At 44.0% G+C, this 25,028-nt stretch overlaps 1 protein-coding gene across 1 annotated transcript; it reads right to left on the reverse strand.

Annotated features, from left to right (window-relative positions):
- Positions 1 to 277: 277 nt before the first annotated feature.
- Positions 278 to 23,560, reverse strand: CLRN1 (clarin 1). The gene is made up of 3 exons (XM_060240889.1): positions 23,159 to 23,560; positions 7,130 to 7,309; positions 278 to 568 (listed from the first exon to the last, which is right to left on the reverse strand). The coding sequence occupies exons 1-3, from the start codon at positions 23,409 to 23,411 to the stop codon at positions 303 to 305; spliced, it is 699 nt and encodes a 232-aa protein (XP_060096872.1). The 5' UTR covers positions 23,412 to 23,560; the 3' UTR covers positions 278 to 302.
- Between the last annotated feature and the right edge of the window lie 1,468 nt (positions 23,561 to 25,028).

Consider the following 25,028-nt stretch of genomic DNA (forward strand, 5'->3'; position numbering starts at 1 on the left):
AGGGCGGCTCACAACATCACACAATACAATCAATTCCAATAAAACATATAAAACCATAATTTACTTATTTCAATTTTAAAACCATTCTATCATGTAGAAGAAAGGAACCCCAAGATTCAACCCAGTACTTTTATGTCAACAAGTGGTCATGTCTTAAGAATGACAGTACTCTTCTGGAATATAACTGTAACACATTGGTGAGATCATTTATGTGCTGGTATCTCTCTTTAAATGTCTCTGCCTTGTATTAGATTTTTTAAAAAAAAATATTGTAGGGCCAATAAATGTAATTCAAAATATATCTAGTACATTAGATCAACTGCTCCATTTGCTGTCTCTGAATCTTTTGATTTCGAAAAAGGGAATTCAAATCCAGCAAGGCGTATTAGTAAAATGTTCAGAAAGTGCACCAATGAGCACACCAGGATGATCCAAAATGAATTTGCGAATTGCTCACGGTGAGTCTTAAATATGAAGCCGCCTTCTTTGTAATTAGCTATTTTCTCAGAAAGGTGGTGGATTTTCACTTCTGATGAAAAGAGAATCATGATAAGACAACCACAAGAAACTGAAAAAGAAAAATGAGAGAGGAAATTACTAGGTATTCTCTCCAGCCACTGCAACAAACCTTTAAAATTCACTTGTACAGACTAGGATTTCTGTTTTGCTGCATTTCAGTATTTGTAAATCATTCCTCCCAATTATCTTCCTTCCCAGTGTGTTGTGTTGTGGGTCAGTCCAATGGCTACTGAAATAATGCTCTGGGCAATGATACCTGTGATGGCAGGATTTTAATGATGACCTTGCTGACATGTCCAATAATGCCGGAATTGTGTTCCAGTAAACTGTGCCCCTTGTACTAAACCTTGTCATGAAGAAAATATCACCTAGCACAATAATAATAACACTGTTTAGTAATAATACTGTTTACACAGCATATTCTGAGAATTCAAAACACTTCACATCTTTGATCTTTACAGTGACCTTTACAGCTGTCCAATAGTAGGTCAATGAAGGCCAATCTTCAGGCCTTTTTTTGAGCAAGAATGCACAGGAATGCAGTTCCAGCTGGCTTGGCATCAGGAGGTGTGGTCTAATAAGCAAATGAGTTCCTGCTGGGCTTTTTCTACAAAAAAAAGCCCTGTGTGAAATAATGGTGACGTCAGGGAGTGTGGTAGGGTTGCCAAGTCCAATTCAAGAAATATCTAGGGACTTTGGGGGTGGAGCCAGGATACAATGGGGGTGGAGCCATGAGCAAGGTTGTGACAAGCATAATAGAACTCCAAAGGGAGTTCTGGCAATCACATTTAAAGGGACAATGTTCCCTTTAAGGCACTGGATGCTATGCTGAAAATATGGTGCCTCTACCTCAAAAACCCAAGCCCCAGATACCCATAGTTCAATTCTCCATTATACCCTATGGGAATTGGTCTCCATAGGGAATAATGGAATGCTCAGCAGACATTTCCCTCCCCCCCACTTTCTGATGACCCTGAAGCGGGGGGGAGGGTCTTCAATGAGGGGATCCCCTGCCCCACTCGGGGATTGGCAACCCTAGAGTGTGGTCTACTATGCAAATGAGTTCCTGCCAAGTATCTTTCCTGGTACCCATGAAGTTTTTTTAGAAAGTGAGTGAGGCCAGGTGGAGGATTTGTTATTGGAAGTCTGATTGGCTGAACAGATTTAAAAACCTGCTTTGGCAACAGCTCATGGGACTGCACAAAGATCTTCCCTGTGTGACTGAAGAAAAGCTGTGGGAGTCTTGCTTTAGTGCATGTTTTTTCTCTTTTCTTTATTTAAACTGTACTTTGGTATTTTGTCAGCTGCTTTGGGTCCCCCCTAAGGGAGACAAACAGGATAAAAATGCCTAAATAAATAAATTTACTTTATAAATAAATTTTACTTTGTTGCTGTTTACTCATTTTGGAAGTTTTTTTTAAACTTTACATTTAAATACAAAGAACTTGATCATAATGTTTAGTTTTACTTTTTAATTATAGTTCCGTGCCCTGATTTCTCTCCCTGTGCCTACTCCATGTCACATTCTGGCTTTGGATACCAGATTGATCCTCTGAAAATATCAGGGTTACTTTTATAAGATGATTTTAATCAAGATTTCTAAATGGCCTGGAGAAAAATGTCTTGTCCCTTTAATAGAGGCTTAATGGGATATTTGTTGGAGCAAGAATCTACATAAACCCAGTCTGACAGCTACAGTATGACAGCTGGTGATCTAGCTGCCAGGCTAGGTCACAGTGACCTGATCAGCAGACCGGCTTGAGCCGGCAGAAGCCAAGTGATGCAATCTGCTGAGTCAGCACGGCCAGGATTGGCTGCTTGGACTATATATGATCTGTGTGTGCATCACACAGGTCTCTCCCTGTGAGATGGTGGTTAGGCGAAGCACTTTGTCCGTGGAGGTGATATTGTATAGACTGCACAAGAGAGCACTTGTTGTGTATATATGTTAATACACCTTTTGGCACTAGTTGCACGTGTAAGCCTGATTTTCTTTCCTGAAGCCCTGTGTCGGGCAAGTCATCTCCCTCACTCTGCTACTCCCGCTCCGACAGGGTTATGGGCCCAGGGCGGTTCCGCTGCGCGGAGGAGAGAGTTGAGAGTTGAGCTGACTGTGAGTTTGGAAAGAGCCGGAGGCGAGGAACGCCGGTGAAGGACACAGAAGCACCACCGTTCTCTGTTTGAGAGCCAGAGGGACGTCGGCAGCCAGCTGTGAGGAGGAGTCGGCACGATGGCTCAGCAACAGCTTGGAGTAGCCGTTGAGAAGCTCACCTCAGCCAACTACGCGGTGTGGAGCCTGAGAATGCAACACTACCTCAAGCGTGAAGGGCAATGGCTGTTCGTGAGTAACCCCCCTGCTGACTTATCTCCTGCCGAGACTGTGTTATCGGATAAGGCACTGGCCAACATAGTGCTATCTATAGGAGATGACCAGCTGGTTTATGTGCGAGGGCAGGACACTCCCAAGGCTGCCTGGGACGCGTTGAGTGCGGTGCATGTTAGCACCACTGCTGGTTCCCTCATGGCCTTGACAAGGAGGATGTTCCGCACCGTTATGCCGGCTGGAGGGTGTGTGAAAGATCACATCAAACGGCTAACGGACTGTTTCGTTGAGCTGGAGGCAAGAGGCAAGACTGTAGCTCCAGACGACAGAGTGTACATTTTGCTGTCGTCGTTGCCACCTGAGTACACTCCCCTGATAACTTCTCTGGAGACGGTGGACGTAGCGACCCTGACCATGGAATACGTCTGTGCCCACCTGCTTGACTTCCAAGAGAGAATTGCGGCCGTGAGCTGTCCGGGGGTGTCGGCCGGGCAGCGTGCTGTTATCGGTGTGTCCGGGAAGACAGCCAAGAATGAGCCAGCTTCTGCTGCTGGCAGGCGTCCGAAGGTGGAGGAAGTGGAGCCGACTGCGTTTGCAGTCCGTCGCTGCTATGGATGCGGGTCGTCGCAGCACCTGCTCCGAGCTTGCCCTGAGAGGGAGAAGAGGCGGGGGCGTGTGCGGCGAGAGCGGAGGACCGCCAGCCCGTGTGAGGAAGCAACCCGGCTGGTCACGTCTGCAGTAGAGAGCACAGGGTCTGCTTGGATTTTAGACTCCGGGGCAACGAGCCATCTCTGCTGCGAGAAGGAGTTGTTGAAAAACATTGACAGTCCTGAGCATAAGTATGTGAGATTGGCTGATGGGACCACTGCCAATTCTGTTTGCTCAGGCAATGTGGAATTTCCTGCACTGAAATGTATGTTGCAAAATGTGTTGTATGTACCCTCACTGCAGTCTAACCTGTTGAGTGTTAGCACACTGTTTGACCAGGGATACCAGGTGAGATTTGAGAAAACCTGCTGCAAAATCCTGGGAGGTGGGGGAAAGTTGCTTGTGACAGGAAAGAGGGAAGGTAAACTGTATGTGGTCCAGAGTGATTGTGCCCAGGTGGCTCAGGTGTCGAATGAGCCTGTGCACAATAATTGTATACATTTGCTCCATAGGAGACTTGGGCACTGCGGATTTAGGGCGTTAAAGAAAACCCTGGAGCTTGTGCCTAGTTTGAAAGTAAATCCTTGCAAATGTTACTTGGATTGCCAGGTCTGCAAGAAGACCAAAAGCAAGGCGTGTGCTGTTGCTAAAGAAAGCTCAAGGGAAAGCACACGAGCCCTGGAACTAGTCCATTTAGACGTTATTGGCCCATTGCCAAAGAGTCTGTCGGGGAGGAGATACTGCTTGGTGGCCACCGACGACCACACGAGGTACGCGTGGGTTTTCACCATGGTGCATAAGTCTGAGGTGTATAAGACATTCACCAAGTGGGTCAAAACAGTGGAGAGACAATTAGGGGTTAATCTCCTAGCTGTACAAACCGACAGAAGGGGGGAATTCTTATCTAACCAGATGAAACGTTGGCTGGAGAACAAGGGCATTGCCCACCGTCTGACGAACCCGGCAACGCCCCGAGAAAATGGGCATGGGGCTGTATTGCAGAATGTGATGTATTGCATGTTAGAGGATGCACAACTGCCAATGACCTATTGGGCAGAAACCATACATGCAGCTGTTTTTTTGCAAAATAGGGTTTGGTGTAATACTGTGAAAAATGTGCCTTACAGGTTACTGTTGAACAAGACCCCAGATTTGAGTTCTTTAAAAGTCTTTGGGTCACGGGCTCGGGTTGGCATCCACTCCACGAGTAGCGGGGAGGGGGATGTCCGGGCAGAGAGCCTAATTTTCCTGGGCTACAAGCCAAGGGCCAGGTGTTATCGTTTCTGCAATAGCAAAAGCAAGATAACACTTAGTAAGAGTGCCCAGTTCAATGAAGAAAGCAGCTGGCCAAGGTTGCACTCCTTGCAGAAACAATTTGTCCTGCTGCCAAGTAGCGATAACGATGTTGGAGCGCAGCCCAGAACTCCAGCCCAGGAGGTGGCACCCAGTGGGGCCGGAGAAGGTGAGCCGAATGCTGGCACAGAGCCCGACGAGCAGAGTCAGGAGGCAGAGCCTCAAATGCAGGAACTGGAGGTAAAGTGTGAGAGTCAGGAGGTTCAACACCCAATTACAGGGGCAGAGCAACCAGCCCAGGAGGTGGGAACAGAGCAACCCGAAGAAGACAAAGCTGGTCCAAGCACAGGGCCACGGGTGTCTGCCAGGTCCACCAAAGGCCAACGTCCCGCTAGGTACAAGTGTCCCTATGTCACTCTGACTGTCAATCCAGACCCACCCGGATTTGAGGAAATGTTAAAAGAAAAGGCTAAGAAATGGAAAGCCTGGGTGGCAGAGTGCGAGGCAAGGGAGAAGGAGGCTGAAGCCAAGCGTCTGAAAGAGCTGGCTGAACAGGAACACGATGATGTGTTTTACAATCATGATGAGTTCCTGAACGAATTCCGGAAAGGGTTCCGAGCTACGTAAATATGAACTGTAATGTTGCTGGTGGACATGTATGTAAACTGTGTAAAGTGTTTTGGTGCACTGGGTTTAAATAGATTAGGAGGTGTGTTGGAGCAAGAATCTACATAAACCCAGTCTGACAGCTACAGTATGACAGCTGGTGATCTAGCTGCCAGGCTAGGTCACAGTGACCTGATCAGCAGACCGGCTTGAGCCGGCAGAAGCCAAGTGATGCAATCTGCTGAGTCAGCACGGCCAGGATTGGCTGCTTGGACTATATATGATCTGTGTGTGCATCACACAGGTCTCTCCCTGTGAGATGGTGGTTAGGCGAAGCACTTTGTCCGTGGAGGTGATATTGTATAGACTGCACAAGAGAGCACTTGTTGTGTATATATGTTAATACACCTTTTGGCACTAGTTGCACGTGTAAGCCTGATTTTCTTTCCTGAAGCCCTGTGTCGGGCAAGTCATCTCCCTCACTCTGCTACTCCCGCTCCGACAATATTATATATTTCCATTAAGAGAAGACAGCATGGTATAGCCCAAGGTCATCAAATCTCAGAAGCTAAGCAGGGTCAGTGTACTTGGAAGGAAGACCACCAAAGAAGACTCTGCAGAGGAAGGCAGTGGCAAGGCACCTTTGCTTCTCACGTGCCTTGAAAGCCCCTTGTGGGATCACCATAAGTCAATTGCAACTCGATGGTCATGAAAAGTTCAGTTGCACATTTCTGCACATTAAACCTTGGTTAAAGGGGCAGGAACAGAGGTTCTTGTACAAATGGAACTTTTGGGAACTTGAGAAATGATCAGTGTGCAATGAAGAAAGGTAGGTAAAATATGTCATGTTCCACATCTTTGATGGGTCATATTTCTGAAAATCCTTCATATCCCTGCTGCTTTTGTTCAGTGTTTAAATTTAATGGATTTGTTTAAAACAGATACACCTTCAGTTACTACATAAAAAGTCTAGAAATGGATTCACACCAATTTCTGGTTCTCTGTGGCAGCTCTCTGCACTTGTGATGGTTGCACATATACGTCTGCCTGCTTCCCATTTCCCTCCTGTGATATTTTATGGCACTCCACTATGTGCTGACAAGCTTTTACACAGCTCTGTTCCCCTTTTCTTCTCCCCAAAAAGCTGATGGATTGTCCACAGGGTTGTCAGCCTTCAGATGAGGTCTGGCATTCTCCCAGAATTAGAACTGATCTCCAGGCTATGGAGATTGAATACCCTAAAGAAAAAGGCAGTTCTAGAGTGTGGACTATATGGCTCCACACCCCTACTGTGCTCCTTCCCTTCCCCAAACTTGTTCCTTTACCGGCTCTGTCAACAAATTTCCCAATCCAGAGTTGACAACCCTAATTTTCCAACCAGGGTTCATTTTGTAGCAGTAGTTCCTTTGCATATCAGGCCACACACCCTTGATGTAGCCAGTCCTTCAAGAGCTTACAGTAGGCCATGTAATAAGAGCCCTGTAAGCTCTTGGAGGATTGGCTACATCAGGGGTGTGTGGCCTAATATGCAAAGGAGCTACTGCTACAAAATGAGCCCTGCGTCCTACTGATAGCTCCCACAGTCTTTTTCAGAGGTTATACAAAGAACATCAGCAACAAGACCATGGGTTGGATCCAGTGACTCTCTTCCACACCAGTGGGAAAACTGAGCTTGAGAGAAGCACAAGCGTGAGAACCAAGGGATCATATTTGCAGTCAGCATTATATCAGAAGACTTACAAGAAATGAAGCTCCATAGGTACAGTCCCAATGGACCGTGCAGCGTTTCATAGGGCTTGCCAAATGCATTGTACATGAAGAACCCCGTTCCAATCAGGGCAAACACTAAGAACACCATACAGAAGACGATAACACTGACATGGATACTTGCAGGGATAATTTTGAACAAATCTGGAAAAACTAAAGGGGAAAAAAATAACACAGAATCATTGCAAACATTAAATGTATTATTTCATGCAAAACTGTACATCTGTGTAACCTCATTATTATCCGTCATCACTGAAAGCGTACAATAAAATTTAATTCTGGTAAGCTGTGAAGACATCTAAATGAGGAATCATTTTGCAGTCTTGTGCTATGTCACCTTGATTTGTAGATAAAAGCAGACTGCCTCAGTTTTGCTTGGTTTTCTGGTTCACATTTCGTTATGTGCAGGGCATTTTTTTGAAGCAGGAACTCCTTTGCATATTAAGCTACATCCCCCTGATGTAGTCAATTCTCAAAGAGCTTACAATAGGCCCTTTAAAAAGAGCCCTGCAAGCTCTTGGAGGATTGGCTACATCAGAGGGGTGTGGCCTAATATGCAAAGGAGTTCCTGCTACAAAAAAGCTCTGGTTATGTGTATATATAATTACTGTTCTTTAAGTACCCCACCACCCCTTATCTGGATGCAGTCCTCCTTTTAAATTTTCTTTTTAGTTTACAAACAAAGTAATGGACGCTGTAAAAGGTAAGAAGGACTTCTTTAAGTGGTGGAAAGCTAGTCCAAGTGAGATTAATAAAAGGGAACACAGGCAGTGGCAAATCAAATGCAAGACTGTGATCAGGCAGGCAAAAAGGGACTATGAGGAGCATATTGCAAAAAACATGAAGACCAACAATAAAAATTTCTTCAAATATATTAGAAGCAGGAAACCAGCCAGGGAGGCAGTGGGGCCCTTGGATGACCAAGGGGTCAAAGGATTACTAAAGGAGGATAGGGAAATGGCTGAGAAGCTGAATGCATTTTTTGCCTCCGTCTTCACTGTGGAAGATGAGAAGTGTTTGCCTGCTCCAGAACCACTTATATTGGAAGGGGTGTTGAAAGACCTGAGTCAGATTGAGGTGACAAGAGAGGAGGTCCTACAACTGATAGATGAATTAAAAACTAACAAGTCACCAGGTCCAGATGGCATACATCCAAGAGTTCTGAAAGAACTCAAAGTTGAACTTGTGGATCTTCTGACAAAAATATGTAATCTTTCATTGAAATCTGCCTCTGTTCCTGAGGACTGGAAGGCAGCAAATGTCACCCCCATCTTTAAAAAGGCTTCCAGAGGAGATCCGGGAAATTACAGGCCAGTCAGTCTGACTTCAATACCGGGAAAGTTGGTAGAAACCATTATCAAGGACAGAATGAGTAGGCACATTGATGAACACGAGTTATTGAGGAAGTCTCAGCATGGGTTCTGTAAGGGAAGATCTTGCCTCACTAACCTGTTACAGTTCTTTGAGGGGGTGAACAAACAGGTGGACAAAGGAGACCCAATAGATATTGTTTACCTTGACTTCCAGAAAGCTTTTGATAAAGTTCTTCATCAAAGGCTCCTTAGTAAGCTCGAGAGTCATGGAGTAAAAGGACAGGTCCTCTTGTGGATCAAAAACTGGCTAATTAATAAGAAGCAGAGAGTGAGTATAAATGGGCAGTCTTCGCAGTGGAGGACAGTAAGCAGTGGAGTGCCACAGGGCTCAGTACTGGGTCCCATGCTCTTTAACTTGTTGATAAATGATTTGGTGTTGAGAGTAAGCAGTGAAGTGGCCAAGTTTGCAGATGACACTAAATTGTTCAGGGTGGTGAGAACCAGAGAGGATTGTGAGGCACTCCAAAGGGATCTGTTGAGGCTGGGTGAGTGGGCATCAACGTGGCAGATGAGGTTCAATGTGGCCAAGTGCAAAGTAATGCACATTGGGGCCAAGAATCCCATCTACAAATACAAGTTGATGGGGTGTGAACTGGCAGAGAATGACCAAGAGAAAGATCTTGGGGTCGTGGTAGATAACTCACTGAAAATGTCAAGACAGTGTGCGATTACAATAAAAAAGGCCAACGCCATGCTGGGAATTATTAGGAAGGGAAGTGAAAACAAATCAGCCAGTATCATAATGCCCCTGTATAAATCAATGGTGTGGTCTCATTTGGAATACTGTGTGCAATTCTGGTCACCGCACCTCAAAAAGGATATTATAGCATTGGAAAAAGTGCAGAAAAGGGCAACCAGAATGATTAAAGGTTTGGAACACTTTCCCTATGAAGAAAGGTTAAAACGCTTGGGGCTCTTTAGCTTGGAGAAACGTCGACTGCGGGGTGACAAGATAGAGGTTTACCAGATTATGCATGGGATGGAGAAGGTACAGAAAGAAGTACTTTTCTCCCTTTCTCACAATACAAGAACTCGTGGGCATTCGATGAAATTGCTGAGCAGTCGGGTTAGAACGGATAAAAGGAGGTATTTCTTCACCCAAAGGGTGATTAACATGTGGAATTCACTGCCACAGGAGGTGGCGGCGGCTACAAGCATAGCCAGCTTCAAGAGGGGGTTAGATAAAAATATGGAGCAGAGGTCCATCAGTGGCTATTAGTCACAGTGTGTGTGTGTGTGTGTGTATAATTTTTTTGGCCACTGTGTGACACAGAGTGTTGGACTGGATGGGCCATTGGCCTGATCCAACATGGCTTCTCTTATGTTCTTATGTTTAATAAATTGTGCCTGAGAGCCTTTATCATAGCCCCCCTCTTCCCTAATAGTAAGAATGAATATACATCTGGGAAAATCAGAATGCGTGGAAATAGCAATAAACTGGTCTCTGTTGCCTGGAGATCAATTTTAAGCCCAGGAGATCTCCAGTCACCACCTGGGGGTTAACAACTCATGTCATAGAAATTGTTCCTGTAACAGTTATGGTTGCAATGCCTGCTTCACAGCAACATTTCTCATGTGGCAAAATAAGCCAGTAGTTTATAAATACGTATAAATTTGACTGCTGAAAGTCTTGTGATAAGGATGTTCTTCAGTGGCAGGATGTGTTTTTGTCTCCCAGAATGTCAGGTCTATCTGGCAAGAATCAGGTATGGAAGAAGCAACCTGCTTGAGGAGAATGACCTGGAAGTTCAGAAGAGAAGACTAGTTGACTAGCTCCTACACAAGTTGCAGTTTAAAAGATCTTGGAACCATATTTAGCAAGAATTAGGATCAGCTGGCCAGGGAAATTCTAGTCGGTAGCATATACTGTGGCTTGAATTACAGTTTTCTCCCCAACAACCCTGTTGGTACAGGGAAGAAAAAACTGGTGCTGAGCTTTCAGGGTTCCTTATCTAAGCCCCACAATGATTGACAGATGCTATGTAGACAGCTCAGTAAACAGAACTGAATTGGAGCCTTTTAGAAGGGTAGATGAGATCCAGTCTTCATGTTGCATGCAACCATATGAAGAAAGTAATCACACATAAGGCAGGTTTGGAGTGTCAAGAAGTCTGAAAACTTTTCTGGAGACTGACAAAATTGGACAGGGTTGTAGAGCTGGCTGTCAGTTCACTGGGCTAGATTTGCATCCAGTAGCACCTTAGGAGAACAAGATTTTTGGGGCATAAGCTTTGAAGAGTCAAAGCTTCCTTTGTCAGACACTCAAAAGCTTACACCTCAAAAATCTTGTTTGTCTTTGGGGTGCCTACTGGACTTGACTCTTTCGCTTCAGACCAGCATGACTCCCCTCTGTAAGTGGGTTTATTTACCCTTATCTTACTAATTTTAGCAGCTAAGGAACAAACTGCTTTTAAATTAGATGGTTTTTACTTTTTTAATTATTGAATTCTTTAATTGCTGTAGTATGTTTTGTTGTAATCCACCCTGAGTCTATTTGCAGAGAGTGCAGAATAAAAATCCACTAAAATAAATAAAATAAACTGCGTGAGATGCTGCTGGGGGGTGGTGGTGGTCTGGGTTTAGATCTTCAGACTATAAAAGGCATCTCTGTAGAGAAAGTTCCCTGATATGTTTTGGGTTCACAGTGTAGAGATGGGGGTGGGGAGGAGAGTTAACTTTATTTGTGGCATGCTCTTAATTGGAAATGCACCTTCTCTAGGATACTTTAAGCCCTAGTAAGGGGCAAAAAAAAAAAGGCCATGTATGGTGTATTCCCACATAGTTTGGCTACAAGTCTCTCATTGTTCCTCCTCCCTCTGAGCTCCCAAGGAAAAATTACTCAAGTATAAATAAAAGATGGAGAAAGTCAGCCACTGGCTCTGATCTCCAGTTGCCTCTGCCCTTGGGGAACTTTTGGAATTCTTAAGAGTCAATGTGATGGCTATTTTTCAAGTACTAAATATAACCAGAAGCCAGAATCTGAGGCAACAAAACCCTTCCCATTGGTCTAGTGGACTAGTCCCTTTTCTACTGGAGCGCAAGGTTTTGTCTTCCAGCCACTCCTGTACAAGAGGAGAGACCATAATGACCTCTCCACCTGCCTGTTTCAATGCATTTGCATATATATATTTATCGTTCTTGTGTTAGCTGCTGTGAATTTTTATCTTGGAAAGGAAATGATATAAATAGGAAATCAATGTAATACAGGATTATAGATTTTCTGCCCTGATTCCATGTAGTGGCCCATCTACATTATATTTCAAAAGAATACTGGGCCTGCTATATTTATTTGGGGTGAAGTCTCCCCAGCTTCCCCCCTGAGCAGATTTCTAATTCCTAAACTATGTGGTGGGGCAAACTAATACAGAATGAGTTGAATGAGAGCTTGGAGTTTTTTGGTTTAGAAAAAAGATGGGAGGACATGACAGAGGTTTGTAAAACTGTTCACAGTCTGGACAAAGTCGAGAGAACTTCTCACTCTCTCATAATATTAGAAAGAGGATAGGCAACCTTTTTGGCCCAAGGGTAATAAAAATGCACTGTCTCCTTGTGAAGATGTTGGAGTGCTAGCAAATGGGTAGCAGTGCAAGTTTGGGAGCCAGTAACAGGCATAAACTATGCCTGCTGTTTTCTCCTCCATCACTGGCCTCAGCAGAGCTGGTTGCCTGAGTGGAGATCTGGCCTAGGTTGCCAAGCAGAATGGTCTGTTATGCTGCTGTCAGAGTACATGCCGGAGACTGCATACCTTTGCAACAGTACATCAGGGCATTTAGTGAAGTCAGTAGTATATTCAACACGCGACAAAATAAAGTACTTCTTTGCACGATGTACAATTGTGGAACTCACTGCAATATGATTTAGTAACACAGTTCATTGACTTCCATGGCTTTATATTGGGTTAGGCAAGATAAATGGACACGATAGTTAAAAAACTCCAATGTAGTCAGAGGAAATATACTGTTTAATGTTGGTTTATGGAAAGCAATAACAAGGGAAGGCTTTGCCTTCCATGACCTTTCTTGTAGGCCTTTGTGGGAAACAGGGTGATGGACTGCACAAACCCAGGGCTTTTTTTGTAGCAGGAACTCCTTTGCATATTAGGCCACACATCCCTGAGAGCCAGTTTGGTGTAGTGGTTAAGTGTGCAAACTCTTATCTGGGAGAACCGGGTTTGATTCCCGACTCCTCCACTTGTACCTACTGGGATGGCCTTGTGTTAGCCATAGCTCTGGCAGAGGTTGTCCTTGAAAGGGCAGCTGCTGTGAGAGCCCTCTCAGCCCCACCCACCTCACAGGGTGTCTGTTGTGGGGGGAGAAGATATGGGAGATTGCAAGCCGCTTTGAGTCTCTGATTCAGGGAGAAGGGCGGGGTATAAATCTGCAATTCTTCTTCTTCTGATATAGCCAGTCCTCCAAGAGCTTACAGTAGGCCCTGTAATAAGAGCCCTGTAAGCTCTTGGAGGATTGGCTACATAAGAGGGGTGTGTCCTAATATTCAAAGGAGTTCCTGCTACAAAAAAAGCCCTGCGATCCTCTTTGTAAGAAGAAGGTCCCAAAAATTCCTGAAATCTTCAGTTAAAGATCTCTAGCATCAAGAGATGGAAAAGTCCTCTTCTATCAGAACAGCTGTTGCCAGTCTTGATGGACTTGATGGACCTATGGCCTGATTTAGTATAATGCAGCTTTATACAATCTGAACCAATAATTACAGGAACCTATGCATAGAAACACCTGTAGAGGAGGCTCTTTTGCTCTTTCTGTTCTGCAGCTTCTCTCTACCAGATGTGACTCCAATGAAGATGCCATTGCAACAACTGCCATCAAGGGATGCTGGACACAGCTCTTGAACAGTCTAAAGTGGATCTTTCTTTGGAGGGGGGGATGCAAGAGAGAAGACTGACTCTTGTTTTTAATTTAAGAAAATAAATAAATGTTTCATAACTATTAACAGTTTGGAAATGCTGGACCAGAACAAAGGATAAATGAAATGAAGTGCTCCGATTTTTGGGGGGTGGGGGTGGGGTTTTAGCTGTTCAAACTAATGAACTAACTTTCATTACTATAGATGCACAAGAAGTAAACACATATGTACTGAACCCCGAATGGACAGTAAATTAGGCTTGCTGTAAAAGGGTAATTCTTAAATACCTCAGTGCATTTCATGACAACAGATATTTTATAATGAATCCTTGAACACAGTTTAATGGCTCCCAGTCTGCAGGGGTATGATTAAACCAAGGCTAATAACTCCCTGAAACTGCCTCACTGTGCTTAGAACATGCTGAGAGAGCTTGCCTATGTAGGCACTTCAGATAAATTTATCTACCATGTCAAATGTAAATTATCAGCAAGTGGGTTGTAGTCTATAATGCAGTCAGGAAAGTAAAAAAATCTACCTAAGATTTAGCCAGCTTCATCTGATCTAGCGACATCTTCATGTTTGCTTCATTATCATCTCCCCTCTTGATTGGCCTCACATCTAATGGGGAATTTTAACTTTACATGCATTTACATTAATAAACACATATATGGAGATCTGGGCAGCATACAGATACACAAACTGGAGTTTATTATACAATAGGTACCATAGAGTTTTCCCCCTCCAAATGGCTAGAGCATCCGGGAAAACCCTAGAGTTTCCCCGGAAATGCCTAGAGTGGTTGCTGCACGCTAGTGCAGCACAATTATGTCACTTACGGGTGACGTCATTGCGTCGTGCGTGCGCAAAAGTCCCCCGACGGAGAGTGGAGGGAACTTGGCAACCCTAGCTCAACAGCTAAGAATTCCAGGTTGTAATCTAGGAACACAGTCCTGGGGCTAAGCCCCACTGAGTAAAATGAGAGTTACTTCAAACTAGATCTAGTTAGGATTGCTCTTTCTATTACTGGGGAAGAATTTGAAGTTTGTTAAGAGCTCCCATGGTTAGATACTGCACAAAGTGCAGTTGACTGAAGTCACTGATGCTCAGTTTTGACTTCTATTTTTGAAGGGTAGAAGGGTGAGGGAAGAAAGGAGGGAGTGCATGAATCTGAGTACTGACCAGCCCCATCACAAACAAACTTTGGTTCATTCTTTATGTCTGAAGCTTTTATTTCTTAATCACTTAGATTTTTTTAAAAAATTCTGGAATGAATAATAGCAACAGCATAGGATATCATCCTCTCCTGGAGATTTTCGATGAGAAGCCTAGGGAGGCTGGTGTTTGGAGAGGGGATGCACCTCAGCAGGGTATTATGCCTTAGAGTCCGCCTTCCAGGGCAGCCATTTTCTCCAGAATAACAGATAGGGTTGCCAGTCTCCAAGTCCTGCCTCAGTCACCAAACAGTGACATCACTGATGCATTGACATCACCTGGAAGTGACATCATCACATTGGGGTGTCACTCAGTGAGTTTGAGGGCAAAACACTGTAGTTTGAAGTCGATTTTATCATAGAGTTTTATGCCAAAACCAGAGCATTGTTGCATGACATCCCCAACATGATGATGTCACTTCTGGGTGACATCATTGCATTGAGGGCATCCCGGAACACTCCCAAAATCCCCTGCCTGAGCAACCTGGCAACCCTACTAACAGAACTCTGGAGATCAACTGAAATTCCAAGAGATCTCTAAGCCTTTCATGATGGTTGGAAACCCTACTCCTCACATCTTCTGGGAAGAAGGAAAGCCAGAAGGGGGAATGGAACCACACTCTGACAAAGGAAAGCTCAGGTGCTTACCAATCCTCCTCATTCTCCACTGGGAAATCCTTTCATTTGAATGTCTTACAATGCCATGACTTACGACATCATTTCCTGTGTGGCACCAGCACTGCGGCCTGGTCCTTTCTCTTTCTCCTCATAGCCCCCCCCCCCCCACTTCTCCTGTGGGTTGCCAGGAAGGACCTGACAGCCACCATGTTGAGGACACCTGCAGTAGCTGGTTATTGGCACCTTAAATACCATATTTATTGAAGAATAAGATTTTGAGAAATCTGCACAAGACTCCTGCTTTGATTTCCCAGGTGCTGCTCTGGAATTCATCACCATAATGGTGAGATCATTGTCACTCAGAAACCAGCCTGGTTGTTGTGTCTTCTCATCTTAATTATTATAAAGACTCTAGAAATAATACTTTTACATGCACTTTAAGGACAGGATCCAAAGAACCAAAAGACTGGCACTGAAGGGATTGCTTTCCCCCCAAACAGTAGCCCAAAATACAACACGGGAAGCTGCCTTTTGAAACTGAGAAGAGCTGGAGAAACAACTTGTCTTGGGAGGAAGAGAGTCTGCTAATCTAAAACTCTGTTCTGGACCTAAATGGCTAAAGCTAAACACTATAGCCCTGCAACAGAATACAACCTTAGGAGAAAATGACAGGCAGCACACAACAAAGGCATATTCATTGTGCAAAGATAACAACAAATATCTTTCCCTTATGGGGAAATCAGTGGATCTAAAACACGACAAATTGTTATGGTGATCACAATATTCCCCACTGAGTCTAATCATATATTTGACTGTAGCTGCTTGCAATTGAGCTTAAAGCTGGATCATATTTCTGGGGTTCATGTGGTTGAGTGAAGTTGTGTGGGTTCAGCAACCAGGATATTTTCTCTAAACATTGAATGCAGCATGCTTTGGAATCAGGCTGTTAGCAACATCCATCAGTGGTGTTTGGCATAAGTTAAAAGGAAAGCGTACTTACCTCCTACATAGATCTTCTAAATTAAACTTTCCTTTTCCTGTCCCTTGCTTTTCAGAATTAATTCTTGCTCAGTGGTTCAAGATAGACAGGTTATATTTAGGAATGCATATATGCCATGATTCTGCAGGAAAATGGTATATAATGTGATACTGAACACAGTGTAAAATGTGGTAGCTGGAGTGTTGGACTAAGAGCTAGGAGTCTCAGATTCATTTTCCTGTTCTGCTGCAAAAGCATGCTGGGTTCCCTGGGGCCAGTCTCTCTCTCTTTTCTCTAACCTACCTCACACGATCCTTGTTGTAAGGATAAAATGAAGGCAGAGAACACAATGTCAAAAACTACTTTGGGTCCATAAAGGGGAGGTGAGTGGAGTATAAATGAGCCTGAGCCTGCCTCGGTGGGGAGGGCGGGATATAAATCAAATAAAGTATAAATAAATGTAAACAAATAAATGATCCTGTTCTCCAATTATGCTAGGTTAAAGGCTACAGGATCCTGAAGAAATCATCTGTACTGGTGGATCTTGAAGAAACTGGGAACTTTGTGCTCACATAACATAAAGGGATAACCCTGATGCTGGCACAATAATAATGCCATAGGAACTGAAATGGGTGACATCAGGACACAGTGGGGAGGTGGATTTGGCTCCTTCAGAATGTGGCTGCGCTCCTGCCGAAGGAATTTCACTGCCATTGCTTTTAATAGGCCGCCAGAAGAGGGAGGGCATAGAATGTACCAGAGGAGTGGCTGAATAAAATTTACACTGATTAGAATGGGGGCTTCAATGTGCTTTCCCATTACCAGTCCAACCAGAATAAATGATATAAGTGTAGTAAAAAAAAATGCAGAGTAAATGATATGAAACAAAAAGGAATGATGTCCCATTGCATCACTCTGCCTACATTTATCCATACACAGAATTCAGCTTTTGTCTGTGGAGAAATATGGTTGTATGGATGCAGAATGTTACTTTATTTTAACAGAACATGGATTTTACAGTACTATCGGAAAGAGGCCTTTCTGTTATTGTATTGGCACATGCTCTACTGGATTGGAAGCTTTTTCCCTCTCACTAGCTACTTTTGGCACTTCTGCATACCATTCCGATTTTATAAGCAACTATCAGGGAAAAGTTAATCCAGTCAAAGCATTTCTCTAGAAGCAAAAACATCCCTTCATTATAACGGATGAATCCATGGGCCAGCAGCCTTTAGAAAATGAACTGCTGACCCAGAAAACTGACGGAAACCAGAGTCAATGAAGCAGAAGGCATTCCTGAGCCTGAATGGGTTTTACAGGCAGAGCAAATTCATTTTACAATTACCAGAGATATAGTGGCCTGTAGGGAGAGCCTTTAATGGGAGCAAGCAGAGGACCCAACCAGGGCTGGTAATTTAGTTCCCTGTCACATCATCAGGGCTTTGGTGAATTGAAATGCAAACATATGTATTGTATATAAAACTATACCATTTCCTGGGACATTTATAGCAACTGATAGAGGTTGTAGAAGTATTTTGGTGAACATCAACCAAGGTGTTCCAGTAAAGTCTTCCTGACAAAAAGTGCAATTACGTAAGAAAGTAAGAGAAGCCATGTTGGATCAGGCCAATGGCCCAATCAGTCCAATACCGTGTGTACACATACAGTGACCAAAACCCAGGCGCCATCAGGTGGACCACTGGTGGAGCCAAAACTTCAGAAACCCCCCACTGTGGCCTCCCAAGCACCAAGAACCCAGAGCATCATTGGCCCAGATAGTGTTCCATATATACCTTGTGGCTAAATAGCCACTGATGGACTTCAGCTCTATATGTTTATCCAATCCTCTCTTGAAGCTGTCTATGTTTGTAGCAGCCACTACTTCCTGTGGTAATTAAATCCACATGTTAATTACACTTTGGGTGAAGAAGTACCTCCTTTTATACTGTTTTATACTGTATTTTTTGTTTCCAAATTGGTTGCAATGTATTTCTCAGATGCTAGAAATACACAAACCTGCTTTATACTGAATCAGTCAAGGGTCTTTAATCTACTACTTAATCCTTTCAGTTGCAGATGGTGGGAATTGAACCTAGGATCTTCTGTATGCAACAGTGTGTGGTCATTTTTCCTGGTATAAGAGGCTGATGATATAAACAATGTATTCACAAGAATCTCTTAGCATGTCAAGAAGTTGGCTGAAACATTCAAGCTGTCATTCTCATGGCATGGTTTGTTTCACCATGCATACAGATTGTGGGTCAACGCACATCTAAAAATGCACCAAAGTATCATAGAATTATATAGTTGGAAGGGACCTCCAGGGTCATCTACTCCAACCCCCTGCACAATGCAGGGACTTCACAAATACCTCCCCCCTGCACATACATCCCCAATGACCCCTGCTCCATGCCCAGAAGATGGCAAAAACCTCCATGATCCTTTCCAGACTGGCCTGGAGAAAAATTGCTGACTCACCCCAAAATGCATGCCCGGCGCTGAGGTTTCCAGTGTCCCAGGCCAAAATTCACCCCCACCCTTCCTTTAAAATAAAAACTTTCGTGCCCTCCCCCCCTTCCCTTCACGGCACTGCTGGAACTGGAAGTGAGGGGGAGCGAACTCTCCTATTGCGGGCCCTTCAAACGCTTAGAAGCCATGTGCATGGAAGCAGCTGGTAAGGACCAGCCTAGGCTCGCGGGGGTGGGGGGGTCGGAGCATGGCCCTGGAGCGTAGCACAAAGGGAGGGAGGGTGGTGGCAGCGGGGGAGGGAGGCAATCATGCCGGGAGGGAGGGAAGCAATGGCGGCGGCAACGACAGTGAGGGGGGGGCGGAGCGCAGCGCTGGCTTTCAGTGCTGCAAAGGGAGGTCAGAGGTCTGTGGGGGAGGCAATCACGGTGGGGGGGAGCGCCCCTGGGAGCAGCGCCTTAGGCCATCGCCTAGTTCGCAGACTCCCTCGCACCAGCACTGCCAAAGTGTCAATCAACATTTCCCTGGGTATGTAAGAAAGGGCCACAAAAACTAAGCACTGATGCAACCCTTCCTGCCCTCCTTCTCATGATCAGCCTAAGTTCACAGAATCAGGATTGCTGTCAGATGGCCATCTAGCCTCTGTTTAAAAAACTCTAAGGAAGGAGAACTCACCAATCATATGAATTATGATTAAGCTATGTCGCCAAATGTTTTCTGTTTGACTAACCCTTATTTCAGCTTTATCTCCCTTGAAGCAATGCCTGTGAAAATTATCTTAGAATTGCAACAGGTGACTAGCTAAATGGGAAAAAGCATCATTATGGTGCTGCAAAAAAACCCCCACTAATATAATTTAAAGCTGCACTGAATCATATTATCAAAGCATAGTAAGTAATAATTCTGTATTGTGCTAATCACACCTCATCTGTGCCCATGTCTGGACACTGCACATTAAAAAGGATGTGGACAGGTTGGGATAAGTTAGGGATCAGGAGAACAAGATCTCTGAGGAAAAGTTGAAGAAGAGAAACCTCTTTACATACCAGGAGGTAGGCTTCCCAATCCCCAGGTCCCGGCAGGGGATCCCCCGGTTTTACAGGCTTCCCCCCTCCCCCAGCCAGCTGGCCAGCAGGGGAAGCCCCACCCCCACAGCCATTATGCACCTCCATGAACGATTCCCATAGGGAATGATAGGAATTGATCTGCGGGTATTGGGAGCTCTGGGGGGGGGCTGTTTTTTGAGGTAGAGGCGCCACATTTTCAGTATAGCATCTAGTGCCTCTCCCCCAAATACCTCCCAAGTTTCAAAAGGATTGGAGCAGGGGGTACAATTCTATGAGCCCCAAAAGAAGGTGCCCCTATCCTTCATTATTTTCTATGGAAGGAAGGCATTTTAAAAGGTGTGCTGTCTCTTTAAATGTGATGGCCAGAACTCCCTTGGAGTTCAATTATGCTTGCCACACCCTTGCTCTTGGCTCTGCCCCATGTCTCCTGGCTCCACCCCCAAAGTCCCCAGATATTTCTTGAATTGGACTTGGCAACCCTACCAGGAGGGCTGTCACATAAAAGAGCAAAGACTTGTTTTTGCTGCTCCAAAAGGCAAGATGAGATACAAGGTGCTTAAATTACAGGAGGATAGATTTCAGTTAAGCTGGCATTAGGTAAAATTTCTAAATGGTAACTGCAGCTTGATAATGGTATCTATTATCTGGATAAGGCTTTCCATTGAGGCCTTGATAGGGCTGCCAATCTCCAGGTGGAGAACCATTCATGCAAGCTGCAAAGTAACATTGTATTATAATGTGTGAGCAATTGCCTTTAGCACCAGTTCCAAAGCTAAAAGAAAAGCGGCAGTGGAAGGTGAACGAAACACAGAACTGAACCTAGGACCTGTGCAGCCGCCACATCTGTCAGACTTCGGTCTGCTACCCATAGGAGGAATCATATACAAGCGTGGTACTGTCTACGTCTTTCAAGCAAAAGAGAACTGAGACAGTGGACTGTAAAGTACTACTTTACAAGAGTGATGTGAAATAACATTCTAATTTTGAAAGTACTACCTTACAAGAGTGGTGTGAAATAACTTTTTGATTTTTCTAAGGCCATTTAATGAATTTTGATTTGTGATGATAATAATATAATTGCATCATTATGAAAGAAATTGCTTAAGCATTTATTTGCAACATAAAAACGCAGTGGTTTATTTCTAGTGTTTGCTAATCTCCAGGTGGGGGCAGGAGATCCCCCGGTTTGGAGGCCCTCCTCCCACTTCAGGGTCATCAGAAAGTGTGGGGGGGAGGGAAATGTCTGCTGGGCACTCAATTATTCCCTATGGAGACTGATTCCCATAGGGTATAATAGAGAATTGATCCATGGGTATCTGGGGCTTTGGGGGGGGGCTGTTATTTGAGATAGAGGAACCAAATTTTCAGCATAGCATCCAGTGCCTCCCCTCAAAACACTCTCAAGTTTGAACCAGAGGGTTCAATTCTATGAGCCCCCAAAAGAAGGTGCCCTTATCCTTCATTATTTCTAATGGAGGGAACTCCCTTTGGAGTTCAATTATGCTTGTTACAACCTTGCTCCTGGCCCCAACCGCAATGTCTCTTGGCTCCACCCCAAAGTCTCCTAGCTCCACCCCCAAAGTCTCCAGATATTTCTTGAATTTTGGCAATCCTATGCCTTGAAGTATTTTTGTAGGGAGGGGGATACTCTTGCTCTGGCTTTCCTGCACTGAGCAGGGGTTGGACCAGAGAGTATGTAAGACCACTTCCAACCTTGTGCTGTTGCACCTAATTTCAAGTATGCAGAAATCCTACCTGTGCATGGCAAGATCTGTTTGACCCCAATTGCTAATGCTTCATTTTACAACAAGAAAAAAGCAAAAAGAGTCAGGTTTGTTGGCCCTCTCCTAGATGGCCACTAACATACTCAGGGCTTTTTTTGAGCAGGAACGCACAGGAATGCAGTTCCAGCTGACTTGGTTCAGGGGGCGTGGCCTAATATGCAAATGAGTCCCTGCTTGGCTTTTCCTACAAAAAAGCCCTTTGCAAAACAATGGTGATGTTTGGGGGCTGTGGCCTAATATTCAAATAAGTCCCTGCTGGGCTTTTTCTGCAAAAAAGAAAAGAAAAGCCCTGAACATACTTCACATTCACCACGCAGAGTGGAAAGCAAAAGCCAAACAGTGTGTGAGATGAAGATGATTTCCAGCATCACATCAAGGAGACTATTGTCCCCCAGGAAGTTGGCAATCCTAGTAGGGGAATGGACCATGATTGAGATTTGCTGGCTCCAACCTTTCTTGTGCTCTGGCAAGTATTCATAGGTGAGGATGGGGCCAGTACACTTATATCTACTCCCTCTCCATGTGTGCTGTTTTTAATGTATGCAAGTTGTCTGACGAGTGCTATTATCAGCTTAAGGGACTCCTGAACTGTCTGTATTTCAGGGAGCTCCATTATTTTAATTAATCAACCAAAAAAGTTAATTGATGGCTTCCTATTTCCTTTAGTTGGCCATTCTGAAAATTCATAGCCAGCCACAACTTTAAAAGGAGAATATCAACATCTTGAGACAGCAGGGGGAAGTCATAAGAAAAAACTTTCAGAGACATTCTTACCAATGACTGAGCCAGCTACTGAATTTAATCAGGCAAAATGGTTCTGAGTAATAGTATAAATGATTTGGGTCAACTAACTACCTTTGCAAGAAGAGGGTGCAATCGTATATCATGTATACAATGCTGGCAACGCACCAAAAATGAGTCACTCAGGCAATGCTGTCTCTGCAGTTGCTTGCAAATTATTTCTGGTAAGAATGCCAATGTGAGGTGATGTGCTGTAACTGCTGTGCAGATAACCAGGCTTTCTCTGTAATAGGGTGCTCTGCATAAACTGAGCATTGCTCTTGCCAGCCATTTTATGTGTCACTGGAAATTTACTTTTCTCCTTAATGATCGACTGCAAAACAATCATTCCATGCAACTCTGTACCTGCCAGTCATCACAATCCTAGCACAAATTAATCTTCTCAAGATCCAACTAATGCATTTATATTTTTAATTTTTCAGGCTCCACTTCTCCAGGATACAAAAAAGTATCTGTGGAAGTTCTGCCTCTCTGTATGTTTTTCACTTATTTTAGAAAGCTGAAAAGGAATAACAAAGGCACTAGACTGAAAAGGGACAACAGATAGTTAGGGTTGCAGTCCTGTACGCACTTAAGTTTCCTACTGAAGATATTGTGTTTCACCTTTGAGTAAATGTACAGAGGATCTGGCTGCTGCATGCCAGTTCCTAGTTTAACTACCATAGTATTATTGAACTGTTGATAATGCAAAAGAATCGCATGGTCTCTTTTGCAACAACCTCCTGTCATATTTCCTTGCTGTAAATGCTTTGAGCAGAATACAAATATGTTCATGAACGGATCTATCAGACCACAAAAACATGCACCAAAGTACTGAATAATTCAAAAGCCATTGTTACTTACATGAAAACTGAAAAGGTCTCCCTCCTAGCCCGCATTGTCTAACTCTCTCTCCATAGAAAAGCCCATACTGGATTTCACCAATAAACTTTTCTAATTCTTGTCCGGTAGCATTGACAAGCAGGGCTCCAGTTTTGCAGAGGATTCTTCCCTTTATCCACAGCTGAGTTCCTATGGCTCCTGCAATGCTCAGAGCACAAGCAAAACTCAACACGCCAGCTATGCAAAAAACAACTTTCTTCTGTTGGGCTGGCATATATAATCCTAAAAGGGCATACAAGCAATTTGGGAGGGGAAATAATAAGTCTCCGATGAAACCTTTAGCAAAGTGTATTTTCCAGCGTATCCTCTGTGCTACTTGAGAACAAAGGTTTAAGATAACAGATGGAACCCTCTGTGTAATTTGATGAATGCCTCCCATCTTCACAGCTCTTTATCTGATTGGGTGAGCTGACAATTCCAGAAACAGACTTGGCTCTGGTTAAGCTAGCAGCAGTGTAAAGAAGTTACAGAGGTTTATGTTCAGAGAAGTATTAAACATTAGAGCCATAGAATATTTTCTGATATTTACCTGGGTGTTATGGAATACTACACAGAAAGAGAAGAAGCTCATTTTGGAGTATTGTCCATGAAGTTGAGTTTTTCTTATGAAAATACCAGATTGGTATAGTTAGGTGGGGCACTTGAATTGAGAACAGATGGAAGTATTGCTAGCACGCCCGACAAAGCAATTAATGCTTTTTCTACCACTACGTCTGTACTCCTTGCAGCCTCCATCTAGAAAAAGAACAGTCTCTCTCCACAATGGTGGGGACCAAAGCACTACTTCTACCACTGAATGCTTTTTCTACCACTACTTTGGCTCCAGTGAAGTCAGTGTAAATCTAAGCATTCCAGTTTAGCTGATCTGCAAATTGCACCATTTATCACTCCCCCTCCCCGCAAAATGATTTTATTAAAATGTTTCCATTTTTTAGTGTGATTAGAAATTGACCTTAGTGGGCTGAAAAAAGCTTGCGTGTTTCCTGGATCCTAGTCAAAGTGACATCATTGTAAATCTGCTGTGAATAATCCAAGATATGTGTAATAGCTTTATATATCGATCTAATTTATGCCTATTAACAATGAAATCATCCCTTAACAGCTTGCTTGAAATCAAGCACAAGTGCTTAAGTAAGGGTGAACCAAGAACTGTGCCAGTACTATGTCATAAATCATTATATTATGCTTGTGTCTTCTCAGAGTTGTATCACCTTCACAGAAAGAGACGCTGATGCAAATGTTAAGGATGAGCCTTCTAAATTAAATCGATGCAAATAACCATTCTTAGAACAGGATGACTTCTATTATCTGTCAAGATTTTTTTTCCCTTGTGGCATAAGGACTTTATGTGGGTGCAACACCAGTGAGCAGTCAGTAGTATCAAAAGATTCAGAGTGCTGTGTGTTAATGGAAAAATTCACCCACCTATGTAAGCTGGAGGCATTTATTAATAAACTAGGAATAAGGCCTGTCGTAGAGAAAAAATACAACAGACTCTAGAAAGAGGTTCTGGGCAAGTGCCCCCCCCCCTCTCGCTGTCTTCCCACCCACCCAAGTGAAAAGCATTTACTCCCCCTCCCCTGGCCTCAAGGGGAGTTGATCTCAGCCATCTGGAGAGCAGATGTAATTTTGAGTGATTGCAAGGCCTCACCTGGAGATTGGCAACAGTGGTTCCCAAGGAGGAAATGGCTGGTTTGGAGGGAGCAGTGTATGGCATTGTACCTGTCTGAGGTCCCACCCCTCCTCAAAACCAGTTTGGTGTAGTGGAGTGTAGCCGTTTGGTGGAGCCAGTTTGGTGTAGTGGTTAAATGCATGGTCTCTTATCTGGGAG

Source organism: Heteronotia binoei, chromosome 6 (genome assembly GCF_032191835.1).
Source record: "Heteronotia binoei isolate CCM8104 ecotype False Entrance Well chromosome 6, APGP_CSIRO_Hbin_v1, whole genome shotgun sequence".
NCBI classification, from domain to species: domain Eukaryota; kingdom Metazoa; phylum Chordata; class Lepidosauria; order Squamata; family Gekkonidae; genus Heteronotia; species Heteronotia binoei.

Bases quoted from the DNA above. Each gene is read 5' to 3' on its own strand.
- CLRN1 (XM_060240889.1), bottom strand. From the start codon at position 23,411: ATGCCAGCCCAACAGAAGAAAGTTGTTTTTTGCATAGCTGGCGTGTTG. The intron at 7,310-23,158 runs GTAAGTAACAAT...TTTCCCCTTTAG, and splicing joins GAGACCTTTTCAGTTTTCAT to TTTTTCCAGATTTGTTCAAA. The intron at 569-7,129 runs GTAAGTCTTCTG...TTTCTTTTTCAG, and splicing joins CCTATGGAGCTTCATTTCTT to TTTCTTGTGGTTGTCTTATC.